The sequence below is a fragment of the Cottoperca gobio genome, chromosome 10, assembly GCF_900634415.1.
Source record: "Cottoperca gobio chromosome 10, fCotGob3.1, whole genome shotgun sequence".
Taxonomy (NCBI): Eukaryota; Metazoa; Chordata; class Actinopteri; order Perciformes; family Bovichtidae; genus Cottoperca; species Cottoperca gobio.
The window spans coordinates 7,551,367-7,569,294 of record NC_041364.1 but is presented as its reverse complement, the minus strand read 5'-3'; the positions used below and the strand labels follow the sequence as shown (position 1 = coordinate 7,569,294).

General features: G+C 40.3%; 1 protein-coding gene across 1 annotated transcript in view; it reads right to left on the bottom strand.

Moving 5' to 3' along the window:
• Window positions 1–17,928, bottom strand: part of diaph2 (diaphanous-related formin 2) — a 351,346-nt gene that overhangs the window by 198,113 nt on the left and 135,305 nt on the right. Inside the window, exons 20-22 of the mRNA XM_029442178.1 lie at window positions 14,897–15,011; window positions 4,626–4,690; window positions 2,417–2,527 (exon numbers count right to left, since the gene is read on the bottom strand). Coding sequence (XP_029298038.1) covers window positions 2,417–2,527; window positions 4,626–4,690; window positions 14,897–15,011 — 291 coding nt within the window. The remainder of the gene's footprint in view (window positions 1–2,416; window positions 2,528–4,625; window positions 4,691–14,896; window positions 15,012–17,928) is intronic.

Below are 17,928 nucleotides of genomic sequence, written 5' to 3'. Positions count from 1 at the left end.
GCTCTGAGCACAGTAAGCATACTGAAAATTTGGGGGCTGTTACAGTTTTCTTTTTTTTCTTTTCTTTTCTGCTAAAGTGTTGTTTTCTTTCAACAATCAAATAACAAGCAAGATCCCAAAGAACGTGAGTAGTTAACGGACGTCCTTTTTGCAACCATTTTCTGAGTGGCAGCTCTGCAGGAAGGCGTTTCACCTGCTGCCTCAATCTTCACGATACCTAGTCCCCCCCCCGAAGTGTGCTTTTCTTATAAAGTAATCCACGTCACAGTTGTGGAGCAAGATGTAGTTCCATCCCAAAAGAAGCATAGAAAAAAACAAGTGTGTAAAAGAGAGAGTGAGTGTTGTTGTGTTGGTGTTGTGTGTGTGGTGTGTGTTTGTGGGTGTGTTATAAAAATACAAAGAAGGGGGCAATATTGGCAAGACACAATGAAGTTGGTTGCAACTAGTGACTGTTGTCAAATCAGCCAGAAGATTGATGTCGTGGTTACAGATGAGAGTACAGACATCATGAATTAATCTTGCAAGACTCTCCAGATGATCCTCCGACACTTGCAGTCCGCCACGTTACCTACACTTTGACTGAGGATCTCACGACCCAAATAGTGTCAGATTCAAAAGCGGAAATAAGGCGGTGGATCTTTGAACAAAAAACCTTAATGTTCGATCGTAACCTATTGTTTATTAGCCTCAGAGGCGTGTTAATTTGATGAACGACTACACTGCACGAATCAATGAAAGCGGGGATAGGGGAAAAACAAATGAACTAACTATCTCATTTTGGAAGATCCCCATCTAGCACCTTTTTTGCAATACCATTAACTGTCATCAAAGCCCTTCTCATTGACTTTCAACTTCAACTGACGATGGGGGGGGGGGGGGTATGCAAACATTAAAGCGCTTTTCATCATGAGAAAATCATGGTTCCCTTCAACAAGAGGGAAAAGCTGATGATCAGATGAAGTCGGCAGGGGTAATGATAGGGATCCAGCCAAAGGTAATCCAGGGGAAATGCTGTGGATCATGAATGTCCTACCTGCCAGCGGGAACATGGAATCTATGGGGCTTTTTTTTTTTTTTTTGAAACCCAGTGGGTGAGACGTGAATTTATAAAGAATTAAAAGGACTTTAAAGACTGAATTAATTGCCATGTGTCCGTGCGCTCCGATGGTAGGTGTATTTAATTGTAATTCTTTTAGAGCAGGTGCTCTGCAAACATCCGATTATTATTGATTTACTACACCGGAAATTTCAAATGTATTCTTCATAAAAAATTTTAAAATAATTGTAAGAAAGGAGAAAATTCCATAAATAAATAGAGATTTCAAAAGCGTTTGTCGAAAAGGTTTGACTCAATACTTCCGAAAGCTAGAGAGCACATTTGAAATGATTTTAGGTCCGTATCCCTGCCACTCATACAGCCTCGCACAAAGACTTCTTTCCCACCCACATTCTGCCTTACCAGCTTATTATGCCGGCAAATCAACCTTGAGGCATGAGGCAAAATTGCTATTATAGTTTACAGAACAAAAAAAAGATTAGAGTTCCAGTTTGTCGACCTGGAGGCAGTGAGAAAGACGGAGCAGAAGAAGACGGCTGGCGGGCTGGGAATGGTGTCCCACAACAACTGTGGGTGGGAATATGGAAAAAGTTTGAGAGACCTCTGTAAGTGTCTCCACAACCCTGACAGTAACGAAATTTGGACTTTCTGCTGCCTTGAAGGGCTCTGACTCACCCTCCCACTGCTGCTAGAATTAAGCGGTGTCCAATCACACAAACCACCACACACACGCACACCCTGTCAAAAAGTGGAAAACACTCACATTGTCAGTGGAGGAATACATCAAGTGCTTCACACACCTTTTCCATACCAAAAAAAACTTGCTACTGTAACTGCTTGTGTTATTCATCAGCAAGTTAGGGTAGCTTGGTTGTGTATCTAGAAAACAAACTGGCAGGGACAAGAAAAACTCCCAGAGCTTCCTTCACAAAAGCCTCGTCTCCCAGATGCAGGATTGGCCTACTGGACTGGAAAGCAAGTCGCAAAACCAAGGCATACTGCCCCGGTCACACATTCTACGTACACGTTCAAGTGTGTGCGCATCCACGTGCACACACACAAACACTGATCTGAGGACACAAATACAGCCCATTGCCATTTCCAGCTTTCTCAAAGGACACAAACACACACCGTATCCCTAATGGCGCGACATTTTTTTTTTTTTACTTCAGAGCGTACATAATCTCGTTCAACATGCAGTGGAAAAGGCTTTGTTTACGATAATTACATTTCAGGATGAGAAAAAGTGCTTCTAATGTCACGAGATAAGTGGCTTGGCATCTATTGCCTGAGATGAGACTAAATGAAGCATGTGTGTAATTAATTAGGGAAAGGGTGAAGAGAGATGACGCCTCCTACCTTTGCTGCGAGGAGAAGCAGAGGGAGAGCTGAGCACAATAGGTCAGGATTCCAAACTCTCTTCTTGACTTGATCCAGAGCAAATTTCTTCTCGCCTTCCTGAGGCAACATCTGCAATGACACAAGGATTCCATTATCACCACAATCACAGACCGCCATTCCACCAACCGCCACTCAAAAGTTCTTCTCACTGAGGATGTGGTTTGTATGTTTTTTTTTTCCCCCCTATGCTCGGACAACACATGTCCTTATCTGTTGTGTCATACAATGAGTAGCGAACACAACAACACAAAAGACAAAAAGCAAAAGAGGATCTGTGGAAATACCTTCTTTCAATGTGATGACAATCGCAGATGTTGAGTCTAAATTTAGACCATAGCCGAACTGAGCATTCACAATCACATCAAAGCTGCGTTGACCTCTCCTGATATGTAAAATGTGAATTTAGTTGTGTAGACACAAAACCGTCAGAAAACCTGTTTATACACTCCTCCTACATAGACTCGCGGAAAAGCAAGCCTCTCAGAAGCAAGCGAGACATCCACAACAATGAGCTGGATAGCAGGCCACAGGGATCCATCCCGCTTCCTCACCGCTCTCAGTAACACGGAGATGTGTGTCCAGAGGGATTCACACACTAAACAACCCATCCGAATGTTGCAGTTATACCTAGCTAAAATGTGCGTGACACTACATCTGTGTACATTGTGTTAAGAGGCTAGGTGAGAGTCTCTTATTCAGGCCCGGGGACCAGTCAGTTGGCCTACTGCCTCGCTGCCATTAAACCCTCCGAAAAATCACAGTAATTACAACACACGAGAGTAGGAGAGACAAGTGAAGGGCAACACTGTAGCCCCAATGCAGTCAGAGAGTTCCCAGCGATGCTGTACAATCATTCCAAGGCTCTTATACAAATGGTGTGATTGTATGTAACAGTGTTGCAGAGTCCTACAATGGCCAAACAATGGTGTTTATGGGAGGCTATGACTGTTAAACACGAGCTGGTGTGGTTGTTTAGTGTAGATCACAAGTGCCGCCTCTGTACTTTAATTTGCTCGAACCTCTAACCCTAACCAACTCAAAGTTTAGAAAGAATGTCATGTCTGTTAGACATACGAGGAGGGACTTCTTCAGAGAAAGTGGTGACACCCAATTGGTGTAATGATTTCATATTTCTCCATCAAAACCCTACTACACTTTACCACACCACCACTTGCACACTAACGAGACGAAAGAAAAGTGAAAAAATTGCTAAAATCAGACATTGAAATGTTCTCTGGCTTGGCTCAACGGCTGCACTCTCCACCACGTTTCATGAAAATCGGTAACCATAGTTTGTTTAAGAGTTCTGCCTGACAAACAGACAAGCAAACAAAAACCAAAGAGAAAAACATAACCTTCTTCAACTGCTTTAAGGGCCAACTAAGATTGCCTCATCCTGAGATTAACACTTATTTATAGTATTTAGACATGATACAGTTTATTAACTTAAATTAAATTACTGTAACAAGAAATATGAATTAAGTGTAGCCTCTATGAAAAAAAAAAAATGGCAGTCCAGAAACCAATAATGAATTAGATGGAGTATGCCTGGTTTGTTTGTAGCATAAAGCTTCTTAGTCTATCCACTACCGGAGGGGAGGAGTGACCGGGATTTCCTTGCACTGGATTACTTACAATCTAAGAAAAACATCGACGACTCGGTATCAGTTGGATGCTTGGTACGACGTTGACGATGCCCGAGTTCATCCCCTAATGAATCGAAGATGGAAGCCGGCAGAGGTCATTGACAGGAACACACCCGCAGACAATATCACCTGCGCTGCTCGGTGTCCTGCCAGAGGGGCAAAACGAGGCATCAATACTGGGGGGGGGGAATAATCGTTACTAGGATTATATTGCGTGGCAAAAAATGTGTCGATACACCAAACGCCAAATGTCATCTTTGTGTATATCAAGTGATAGTATAACAAAATAATATTAAACCTTTTGACAATTCTGGTTCTGATAGGTAGGTCAGCTGGATTTGGAGGAAATCCAGAAATGCTTTCTAAACTTCATCTTATTGGATATAAAACAGAATGTTGACAATAATTTCCATTTGTCAAAAAGTAACGCATCACATATATCGCACACTCAGCACAAGTTAAAATCTCCATACTATAGTTATCGTGACAATATCGTATCTTGTCATAAGAAAGGTGGATACCAGCTGACTCTGATGATGTGCAGACAAAGACTCTTCGCTGACAAGTTTTTTATCAACATGGACATCTACACAGGCAAAAAAATGTCATCCACACGCGGCCATGTCCGACCCACCCAGTGGGACCGTGTCTCATCTTTTTTTTAACTTGACTACAACGTGATACCGACGACCCCCCTTCTCTGATTCGTTATCTCCCTGGATACTGATGTCAGTTGCTGGATATCTAAGAAGTTGCAATCAGATCATGCTGTGATTTCTTATAAGTAACATCGTCCATTTTGATCGTGCACCTAGCTTTGTATCATCATCAAATGCTAACTGTGATGATTGTGTTGTGCGTTCTGCTGGAGGATATCTACAGTATATTGTTCTATATTGCTGCATCACTGAAGAGCTAAAGTATAGGCTCCAGTGGAGAAACTGTTTAACCACATTGTGTGTGTATCAGTGTTCACGTTATGCACAATGTCTTTGTTTTGTTTTATTATAACGTATCATCTGCTGTTCTATGACTGTAAAGAACTTTGTATGATACAATGCATACAATAACTTAAACTTGAAATAACTTGAGATTGATGAAAACACGAACATCAGAAATGCAAATGTGTAAATGTGGAAGGACTCTTTTGTTATGCGGTGAAAACACAATGAGTTTCTTAAAGAGAAAAAAAAAACTACTCCAATTCCTTCTCTAAATCTATTAGTAACACAGACACATCCGCAGTACCCGAAAGTCAGGAGAGTTTCTTCCTCAATAAAATAGGTAAAGCTAAGACAAAACAAACGTTGGAAAACTGCACAATAATAAACAAAACAAACTTAACAACCCCCGTGAAGTGGCTCTTTTAGAATTGCACCTTTTCTGAACTCTCTTTCGGAAAGAAAAAGTAAGACATAAAAAAATATCTCTTACTTTAGCTCCTTTAAATGGTGAATATTTAGTACACTCTTAATGCGCACTTTAAATAATTTAAATGCTTTTAATTAAGTGCTATTTATCTTCTTAGCTATTGCTTTTCTTTTACTGATTTTTATCTTACTACTTAATACTATTTTATGCTATTTCAACTTTACATCACATTTTTTTTTTGGTGATTATTTGTAACGCAACTTCTTGTATGAAAGGTTATATAACATAACCGAGCTATTATTATTATTATATTATTTATTATTATTATATTATTACTTATTTATTATTAACCCCTGGTAGCCAAACCCATTGCTTTTAAGTAATCCAAAAAAAGAAAACTAAAGACTAGTCCAATGCATCTGTGACCACAACATATCTTTTGCATTAGCGACAAATAACAATTCCATGTTTTATTATTATTACTGATTCAAAATAATTCATACTTTGTTACGTGATACTTCTAATACAGTGCCGAAAGAGGCATGTATAATGCACAATTGTGGAAGGGGGCTGGGACAAGTGTCTGTTCACTCACACAGATGTCAAGGTTTTAGTAATGATGCATTAGGGCAGCAAGGCCGGTACGAACATATCACCTGACATCGATTGTAATACAGTATTGGGCGAAAAAAGAAATTCTAGGGGCCATTTGAAATCCTGCTAATTAACATTCGCCGGTGCATAACTCCTGAGGTTTGTCTGCGGGCCGCATAGAACAATAAAGACTACACCTCTTGTTTGAGAAAAAGTGCCTTGTTACAGCTTGAGCTATTGTTGAATCTTAAACATGGCGTTCATAGTGCTCGCGAGGCATTACGTATTTCCATTTCTCCATTTGCTGCCTTTAGTTTATCCATTATCATGTTACAGATAGCCCTAATCAGCATATAAAGTATACGCATTTACATTTTTGTTGGGAACTGATATAAAATTGACTAACCTAATCATTTTGTTTGATAATTGGTGCGTTGTCTATTTGGCATTTAGACAGTCCACACTTCCTCCCTAATACTTTCCTGGAATCACTGACACAGATGTGTAAGTACATGCAGGGGGGGGAGAGAATAACTCACGCTAATATAAAATGCATTCAGACTTGACACAACGCTGACATTCCCAAGTGTATGCCTGAGCTGGCTGTTTCCCTCGTGAGTGCCCTGTACTTGCTGTCCTGAATTAACGGCCACAGAATCCCTGGCTTGCCGAGGACTTGCATTGTAATTGAAAATGTCCAAAATATGTAAAACATTTAAAAGCTGACCCAACGAGGTGTGAATATTCACTTGGTGCAGTTTGTAAGCATGTTGTATGCTAATTATTTGTTTTGTATATATGTAAGTAGTCGCCAACGTGTGCAGGGAGGCAACAAGTCACGCACTTTTTTACCTGCCACAAAATCCATGTGAAACGTACAGTAACTAATTGCATACTTTTTTTTTTCCCTTCACAATATCACTAAACAGGTTCTCTTTTTTCCCATCAAATGTGTGTGATCATACTCTTGTCCGCATGCTATGGGGAAGTGGAAAAGAGAGGGATGTTGAGGTGAGAAAATAAAAAGTATCTTTTCTTTCCGTCCTCTTTATAAACCAAATCATAGTTGCTCCTGGCACTCCACAGCTTACCATCTGACTCACATAGAGGAGTACAGAAGACGGCTCTTGTCCACTTAATAGACACAGAGACAAAGATGTGCTTTTCCTCAGGTGGTTATGAATTTCATTTTTGCTCACAACAACTACACTTCCTGTGGAAGGCAAGGTCAATGCACCCGCATATTATACCTATGCACGCTTCGCAGGCACCGGGAATGGTCAAGTTACTGGCATGCAATCCAAGTCATATGTGCAAAAGTTGTTGATCCTGCACAAGATAAGATCAAATATCAAATATTGTCTTACTGTTTACACAAATGTTATATTCACAGTGCTGGCATGACACTTATAATACGTTTTTACTCTCGGGAAAAACACTAAATCCCACGCAACAGACACAGCATTTGCATACATGGCATTTAAAGAGTCCTGATGAGTGACAGAAATGCAACCTTTACATGAGCCTGTGCAAGCAATGTCAACGTGTACTTTCATATTCACATTATTCCTCTGTATACTTGGTACACTGATGGCCTCTGTTGAACACATAATGTATCATGGCAAAGCAACATTTCAATGTTCACTGACTGCAATGGCCTTCAACACGTACAACCACGATCAACAACGTTATTTTAATATTTAGCTTGATTTACGCAAAACCATTCATCTCACGTGCAGCACTAAACACAAAAGAACTATCCTGAGTTTGGCGCTGTAGATAATTGAGACAAAGATGCAAGGTCAGTGAAAAGCTCTGGTGACAGCGCTGACATGGTCCTCTTTTTAACCACAAGTCCCAGAGTTAATAAGCAGTCTATCACTCAATTAGGCAGGCACGCAGACACTAACTGTTTACTTTACGAGGACACACACACACACACACACACACACACACACACAAATACACACACCTCTCAAAGCGTGCAAAAAAATGAACACATCCTTCTTTTTGTTCACTTGAATATATTAGACTAATGTTACTGGATAATATTTGTCGGGGTGGTGCGGGGAGGATAGTTGTTATTATGCATGATATAACAAATATGGTATTTCTGGTAAATGTCATGGAATGGAAATGATGCGGGAACAATGTCAAAATAATCCAAGTCTTGATGTGAAAGCACAAACACAATGTGCAGGACCCCAAAATAAATGGAAGTTTTAACATTTAACCATCAAAATGAATTATGTGTTTAAGGAATACAATTCAAAGATGAAGTTCAGAATCATCCAACTTTACCAGACTGTGTGGTCTTGGTGTCCCTGTGGTGTTGTTGACCGAACACTTCCAGACAGATGTTTGTGCAATAGTACCAAACTTAAATAAAAAATAGAAAAGGTTAAAGAAATGGGATTCCTTAAATATAGCGTTGAGAAGTTACAAGTCAAACGGAGACACAGATGTATACTTTTGAGGGCCAGTGGAGAATTAGATTAAAAAGGACAACATTGAGAGATTGATATATCCCAACGGCTTAGATGAGGTTTTCTAGCAGGGAGAAAAAGAAATAAAATATTTAGATGCACGGGGATATTTATTTTTGAAGAGACAGATTGTGATGAACATTACAGTGTACCTGAAGGCACATAAAAGATAGCAAGGGTAGACATGGGAGGCTGTAAGCGGCAGGTATCAAAGGAAGCTAATATTCAGAGGGCTAAAGTTAAAGTGCACTGTGATAGCCAGAATGGCTCTCATCTGAGAAGAGAAGATTAAAATCAGTGGGACATCACAGCGAGGCAATATGAAGTAGGAACGAGAGGAAATTTCACTCGCTTGCTCTCCCCTCCCTCTTACAGACAACAGATGCACACGCACATAATATAGTCTCCTACAATAAACCAATTACTTGTCATTAATATTAAGGGCCTAATTTCCATTTGTATGTGATATATTAAAAATGTGCAGGGATGAGCAAGGAAAATGGCTGACCCAGAGATATTCACAGTGGGCTGGCTGCCCCAAACAGAGAGAAATGAACATCAGGGTGTTTTGTGTTTCAGTGAGACAAATGTCTCCTGCCTGTACCCTATCTTCTAAAATGAGGAAAATGGTGCCATTTGAGGCCTTTCTTTTCCAAAAATGGGTTAATATCCTCTTTGGTTTGCTCCAAGTAATAATAGGACATTAATCCAGCAAGCATGATTTACTGGGTTGAGGAAAGGTCTTGGGTCATCAAAACAATTCACAGAAAGGAAGCATCTCTCCACTCACAAACACTGATGACAGTTTACAAAATGAGTATGTGGTTAAATGCCAATTGTGATCGTGTTTGTGGGAGACTGCAGCTGTTAAACAATGAGTCCGAGAGAGTGAGGGTGTTTATCTACGAGGCAAGCCCCGACTCCAGATGGACACTGTTGTTGTGTCAAAGAGATGATTTCAGGAGCGAAGAAGAGAACAACCAGATAAGGGAAGAGAAAGGGGGGCGATGTCAGGAGAAGAAAAGGCCGGGGTAAAGATGCAGAGGAAGCTGCCTTGGCGGATGCTCCCTCCTCTCAATTAATAGAATCAGTAATAAACAGCATTGTTCTCGAGGGAAACATGGCAAACCACGGAGCCTGACACTTTGATATAGAACGTATCAAAAGCTTATCGTTGTACACACGCTATTAATACAAGGCAGACTATTCCACAGTGGGCTGCAGTGTCTTGGGTTAAGCTTAAACTCATTAGACAAAGCCTTTATTACATTGTGACTATCTGAGAAGGCAGAGCTCCAACAGTAGTCTTGGGATAGTTTTTTGTTCAAGAGCAACAAGCTTTTCAAAGGTTTCTATCAACAAGACATATTGTTGGTGAATGAATAGGATTAAAATATGTTTTGATTGGCACTTATTGTTGCTGCAGCCTTCAGTGAGCCAAAACGTGGGCCCATAGCCTTGTATTGACACTGTAGGGCACAAAGCACACAGGGTGCTGGTCAGCAACAGTTTTCTTCGCCTGACTGAAAGGTTGCTGAGTATCATGTGAGGTGGCCGACCATGCGTGAGTGTGTTTGATCTGGTGGCTGGGTCAGCCCTGATGTTAACAGAGTTATTAGGGGACTTATTAGGGAGCATCGGGAGCCAGCTAAACCCCCCACTGATTCCATCATTACTGATGTTGTGGCAGGGTCATTACCACCATGCTGCTGGGGCTTTGTGGGAAGGATTGAGAATCTGCTGGTGTGCACGCCACGTTGGCTGAGTGGGGAGAGGATGTGTGTGTGTGTGGGTTGAGCAGTAGGGACAGAGGTGAAGGTAAATGGGTGTCAGAGTGAGTAAAACCCCCGAGGGATTTGATCAAATCCCATGTGATGACGGGGCGGTCGACTGCAGCCATCACTTGCAGTAAGGCTTTAAACAAGTTACCTTTGCAGCGCTGACCTTTACAGGCACAGCACACATTTGAGCATTTATTTTAAAAGAACATGACGGTGTAGTAACGAAATATAATAAAGTAGCATAAAAAAAGGCCCAGGTTGTAATATATGTTGCAAAAATCTGTTTATAATGCCCTTGATATTCACCATCACACCATTGGTGCCTCTCTTTCTCTTTCTTTCTCTCAACAGATTTTGAGATTTATTTCCAAAAGGTGCTGTTTGGTTTGGTAACATTTCTCCCCGTCCCCTCCGGCCTGATTCACCACAAGCACTTGGCTAAGCGTGTTCATTAGCCGCCATCATTAACACAGAGGCATGCTGGGAAAAGAAAGTCCCAATGACCCTGCTCAGAGGGGTGGAATGGAGCATCTGATTCCTCCTTCAGGATGTGAACACATCTGCTTTAGGCCTTTGTCTCTCTCTCTGTAGAAGTATGAGAGTTGACTTTCAAACCATACAGTGAATTCATTTACTGGGCTGCACGACACCAACAACCCCCTTGATGACATGATTGTGACACCCTAAATATATGTATTCATAACATAATGTAACATAATCATTAGTAGCGGTTTAATATTTACAATATATTGCCAAAGTTATCGTATATATAGAATTATACAGTATACCCGGGGGTTTCAGTTGTTGTTGTTGTTGAGTAACATCTTTCCTTTCATTGTGTTGTTCCTGCAGAGAAGCCTAGACATTACCATTACAAAGTGGCATATGCCCTTTGTCCATCAGCAATTGGTGCGTGCAATGGAGGAAACATTTTGGAAGAAAGGGGGTGTGAAGTTTGCCAACATCAATCTTGTTTCAAATTGAACTGCAAAGTTCCAGCTGAATGAATTGCCTTTCAAATGCAGCAGGCCATGGCTACACACATTCAATCCCGAAGTGAATCTGATTTGATCCCAAGAGCCATACAAAGGCACAACCCATTGATTGATAAAGCGAACTGAAGGGAGATGAGGGTAAGAGAAGAAATAAGAGCTAAGTCAATGTAGAAAAGGGTAAAGAAAGAGAGAAAAGCCAATACAGCCAAGTGAAGGCAAACCTTTTTAAAAGGGAAATATATAGGAAAAATAATAAGTAGACCTACATTCCACACACAGCAGACACACACACTTGACTTGTGGTGATTATTTAATCAGTAAACTTACTTAAAATAAGTATATATATATATATATATATATATATATATATATATATATATATATATATATATATATATATGTAATAAATAATTATATTTATTAACAAAAAAATAAATAAACTGTATGAAATTAATTGACAGTTTATTTAAAGTTTATGAGGTGAATTGTGGATGTGAAAATAAAATGTTTTGTATATTTCTTTTTAATGTGAAATAAGGATGTGACCTGTTTTGAACCTCTCGGAAAATCTGAAATTGTTAAGAAAACAAGAATTATTATTTAGTTGCTCTGAAAATAAAATAAAAAGGCTTCATCGTCATTGTGTCAACTATGGTTAATTAGCTTAAACTGGAAGGATGAATCACTGTGCCCGTGTTGGTATATCAGCACAGCAACATAATTACTTATTTTATATATGTGAAAATAATTCCCTAAACTGCCTCTTGTAGCCGTTGTATTCTGCATATCTAGTTCAACCTGAGTTCAATGCAACGGACAAAGTTGGTTACATACAGTTGTTATAAAAGAACATTTCCAGTGTCCAGTGTTTGCAGTAGGACTTAATCAGTGACATGTCAACGGCCTTCAGACCTAATACCTGACACATGTGTTGAATTTTCAATCAGGTCAAAGAACCATCACTTATTAAATGACAAGAAAAAAAAAAGCAAGAAACAAAAGCCACTTTAGAAGATTGAAGCTGAGCTTAAAATCACTCTTGATTATCATTTCCTTTTCTTGGAAAAACTCATTAAACAGTGAGACTCATAAAAGCAGCAGGGGAGATGACAGTCTTGCATTCTCAGTTGTTTTAGAGGCCTCTGAGCACAATAAGCATCTGAAAATTGGGGGCTGTTAAAGTGATTCTTTTTTTTCTTTTCTTTTACTGCTAAAGTGTTGTTCTTCAACAATGCAAATAACAAGCAAGAATCCCAAAGAACGTGAAGTTAACGGACGCCTTTTTGCACCATTTTCTGAGGGCAGCTCTGCAGGGAAGGCGTTTACACCTGCTTGCCTCATCTTTCACGATACACTAGTCCCCCCCGAAGTGTGCTTTTCTTATAAATATCCACGTCTAAGTTGTGGCGAAGATGGAAGTTCCACAAAGAAGCATAGAAAAAAACAAGTGTGTACAAAGAGAGAGAGTGTGTGTGTTTGTGTGTGTGTGTGTGTGTGTGTGTGTGTGTGTGTGTGTTATAAAAAATAAAAAGAATGGGGGCAATATTGCAGACAAATGAAGTTGGTTTGCACTAGTGACTGTTGTCAAATCAGCACAAAGGATTGATGGTCCGTGGTTACGATGAGAGTACAAGACATCATGAATTAATCTTGCAAGACTCTCCAGATGATCCTCCGACACTGCAGCCGCCACCAGTTTACCAACTTTGACTTGAGATCTCACGACCCAAATAGGTCAGATTCAAAGCGGAAATAAGGCGGGGATCTTTGAACGAAACCTTTAATGTTCGAGCGTACCTATTGTTTTATAGCCTCAGATGGCGTGTGAATTTATGAACGACTACACTGCACGAATCATGAAACAGAGGGGATAGGGGAAAAACAAATGAACTACTATCTCATTTTAGGAAGATCCCATCTAGCACCTTTTTTGCAATACCATCTACTGTACATCAAAGCCCTTCTCATTGACTTTCAACTTCACTGACGATGGGGGGGGGGGGGGATATCAAACATTAAACAGCATTTTTCATTCATGAGAAAATCATGTTCCCTTTCAACAATAGAGGGAAAAGAGCTGATTCAGTGAAGTCGCTGCAGGGGTAATTGATAGGGATCCAGCAAAGGTAACTCCCAGGGGAAATGCTGGATCATGAATTCCTACCCTGCCAGCGGGAACATGGACTATCTATGGGGCTTTTTTTTTTTTTTTGAAACCCAGTGGGTGAGAAAGTGAATTTAATAAAGAATTTAAAAGGACATTTAAAGCTGAATTAATGCCATGTGTCTGTGGCGCTCCGAATGGTAAGGTGTATTTAATTGTAATGTGTTTTAGAGCAGGTGTGCTCTGCAAACATGCCGATTTATTGATTTACTAACACGAAATTTCAAATGTATTCTTCATCAAAAAATGTTTAAAATCAATTGAAAGAAAGGAGAAAATTCAATAAATAAATAGAGATTTCAAAAGGCGTCGAAAAGGTTTGACTCAATTACTTCCGAAATGCTAGAGAGCACATGTTGAAATATATGTCCGTATCCCTGCCACTTCATTAAGCCTTGCAACAACTCTTCTTTCCCACCCACATTCTCCTTCCATCTGTATTATGCCGGCAAATCACCTTGAGGCAGCTGAGGCAAAATTGCTATTTATTTCACAGAACAAAAAAAAAGAGTAGAGTCTAGTTTGTCGACCTGGAGGCAGTGAGAAAGACGGAGCAAGAAGCTGCTGGCGGGCTGACTGGTGTCCAAACAGACGGTGGGAATATGGAAAAAGTTGGAGGACTCTGTATAGTTGTCTCCACACACCCTGACAGAACTGAGATTTGACTGTTCTGCGCTTGACAGGGCTCTGACTTCTACCCTCCCACTGCTGCTAGAATTAGAGCGGTGTCCTACACACAAACACACACACACACACGCACACACACTGTCAAATAAGTGGAAAACACTCACATTGTCATGGGAGGAATACATCAAGTGCCTTCACACACCCTTTTCCATACCAAAAACAAACTTGCTCTGTACTGCTTGTGTTATTCATCAGCAAGTTAGGTAGCTTGGTTGTGTATCTGAGAAACAAACTGGCAGGGACAAGAAAACTCCCAGAGCTTCCTTCACAAAAGCCTCCTGTCTTCCCCGATGCAGGATTGGCCTACTGGACTGGAAAAGGCAAGAAGCAAACCAAGCATAACTGCCCTCGGTTCACACATTCTACGTACACGTTCAAGTGTGTGCGCATCCACGTGCACACACACAAACACTGATCTGAGACTACAAATACAGCCACATTGCATTTCCAGCTTTCTCAAAGACACAAACACACACACGCTATCCCTAATTGGCGCGACATTTTTTTTTTTACTTCAGAGCGTACATAGATCTCGTTCAAATGCAGTGGGAAAAGTGCTTGGTTTTACGATAATTAACATTTCAGTGAGAAAAATGGCTTCTTAAAGTGTCACGAGATGAAAGTGGCTTGGCATCTATTGCCTGAGAGGCTAAATGAAGCATGTGTGTGTAGATTAATTAAGGAAAGGGGTGAAGAGAGATGACGCCTCCTTACCTTTGCTCTGCGAGGAGAAGCAGAGGGAGAGCTGAGCAAATAGGTCAGGATTCTCAAACTTCTCTTCTTTGACTTTGATCCAGAAGCAATTCTCTGCCATTTCCTGAGGCACTATCTGCAATGACACAAGGATTCCATTATCACCACAATCACAGACCGCCATTCCACCAACCTGCCACTCAAAAAGTTCTTCTCACTGGAGATAGGGTTTGTATGTTTTTTTTTTTTCCCTCTGCGTGGACACACACATGTCCTTATGTGTGTGTCCTTAGCAACTGAGTAGCGAACACAACAACACAAAAGACAAAAAGCAAAAGAGGATCTGTGAAATACCTTCTTTCATGTGATGACAAATCGCATGAATGTGACGTCTAAATTATAGACCCCGACTGAAGCATTCACATCACATCAAAGCTCTCGTTGACCTCTCCTGATATGAAAATGTGAATTTCAGTTTGTAGCACAAAACGTCAGCAACCCTGTTTATACACTCCTCCTACATAGACTCGCCTGAAACAGCAAAGCCTCTCAGAAGCAAGCGAGCACCTACACACACTGAGCTGATAGCAGGCCACAGGGATCCATTCCCTCCTCACCGCTCAGTAGACAGGAGAGTGGGTGTACAGAGGGATTCACACATAAACAAACCCATCCGACATGTTGCAGTTACTACTAGCTAATAATGTGCGTGACACTACATCTGCTGTACATTGTGTTAAGGGCTATGGTGAGAGCTCTTATCAAGGGCCCGGACCAGCAGTTGGCCTACTGCACTGCTGCCATTAACCTCCGAAAAATCACAGTAATTACACACAGAGAGAGGAGAAGAAGGGCAACACTTATCCAATGCAGTCAGAGAGTTCCAGCTGATGCTGTAAAATCATTCCCAAGGCTTTATACAAATGGTGATGAGTGTAACAGTGTTGCAGAGTCCTACAATGGCAAACATAGGTGTTTTAATGGGAGGCTTATGACATGTTCAACACGAGCTGGTGTTGGTGTTGAGTGTAGATAACAAAGTGCCTCTGTACTTTAATTTGCTCTAACTCTAACCCTAACCCACTCAAAGTCCTAGAAAGAATGTCATGTCTGATTATGACATACATGAGAGGACTTCTTCAGAGAAAGTGGTGACACAGCAAATTGGTGTAATGATTCATATTTCTCCATCAAAACTCCTACTACACTTACCACACCACCACTTGCACGACTACTAAGACAGGAAAAGTGAAAAATTGCCTAAAATCAGACATTGAATATGTTCTTGCTTGGCTCACGCTGCACTCTTCCACCACGTTTCATGAAAATCGGTACCAGTAGTTGTTTAAGATATCCTGCTGACAAACAGACAAGCAAACAAACCAAAGAGAAAACATAACCTTCTTCAACTCGTTTAAGGGCCAACTAATTGCTCATCTGAGATTAAACATTATTTATCAGGTCATTTAGCATGATTACAGGTTTATTAACTTAAATTAAATTACTGTAACAAGAAAATATGAATTAAGTGTGTCCTCTATTGAAAAAAAAACATGGCAGTCCAGAAACCAATAAATGATATTAGCTTATCCTGGTTTGTTTGTAGCAATAAAGCTGCTTAGCTAGCCACTACCCAAAGTTGACCGAGGATTTCCTTGCCTGGATTACTTACAAATCCTAAAAACCATCACGCTCGTATCAGTTGTGGTCTTTCACTTGACTGCCTGATTCATCACCTTTCTAAAAAAGAGGAGCCGGATCATTGCACAAGCTAACGAAACAACTGCCTGTTGCTCCAGAGGGCAAACAGAGGCATCAATAATGGGGGGGGGAATAATCGTTACAGGATATATTGCGTGGCAAAAATGTGTCGATACACAAACGCCAAATGTCAATCTTTTGTTATATAAATGATTAGTATAACAAATACATATTAAACCTTTTGGTAACAATTACTTGTTCTGATGAGGTCAGCTGGATTTGGCAGGAAATCAGAAATCTTTCTAAACTTCATCTTATTGGATAAAACAGATGTTGACAATAATTTCCAGTTGTCAAAAAGTAACGCATCACAATATATCGCTACACTCAGCAAATGTTTAAAATCTCCATAATATCGTATCGTGACAATATCGTATCTTGATAATAAAGGTGGATACCAGCAGACTCTGATGATGTGCAGAACAAAGACTCTTCGCTGACAAGTTTTTTATCAACATGGCAGCTACACAGGCAAAGAAAATGTCATCCACACGCGGCCATGTCGACCACCCAGTGGGATCCGGTGTCTCATCTTTTTTTTTGACTTGACTCAACGTGATACCGAGACCACCCATTCCTCTGATCTCGTTATCTCCCTGGATACTGATGTCAGTTGCTGATATCTAAGAAGTTGCAATATCAGATCATTGCTGTGATTTCTATGAAGTAACATCGTCCATTTTTGATCGTGCCACTAGCTTTGTCATCATCATCCAAATGCTAACTGTGATGATTGTGTTGCTGCGTTCTGCTGGAGAGTATCTACAGTATATTGTATCTATATTGCTGCATCACTGAGAGCTAAAGTATAGCTCCATGGAGAACAGTTTAACCACATTGTGTGTGTATCAGTGTTCACGTATGCACAATGTCTTTGTTTTGTTTTTTTTATAACGTATCATCTGCTGTTCTATGAGTCTGTAAAGAACTTTTGTATGATACAATGCTATACAACTAAACTTGAACTTGAAATAAACTTGAGATGATGAAAACAAGAACATCAGAAATGCAAATGTGTAAAATGTGGAAGGACTTCTTTTGTATATGCGGTGAAAACACAATGAGTTTCTTAAAGAGAAAAACAAAAACTAATCAATATCTCTTCTCATAAATCTATTAGTAACACAGACACATCCTCAGTACCCGAAGAGTCAGGAGAGTTCTTTCTTCAATAAAATAGGTAAAGCTAAGACAAAACAAACGTTGGAAAATGCACAATAATACAACAAAACAACCTTAACAACCCCCGTGAAGGATGCTTTTAGAATTGCAACTTTTCTGAACTCCTACTT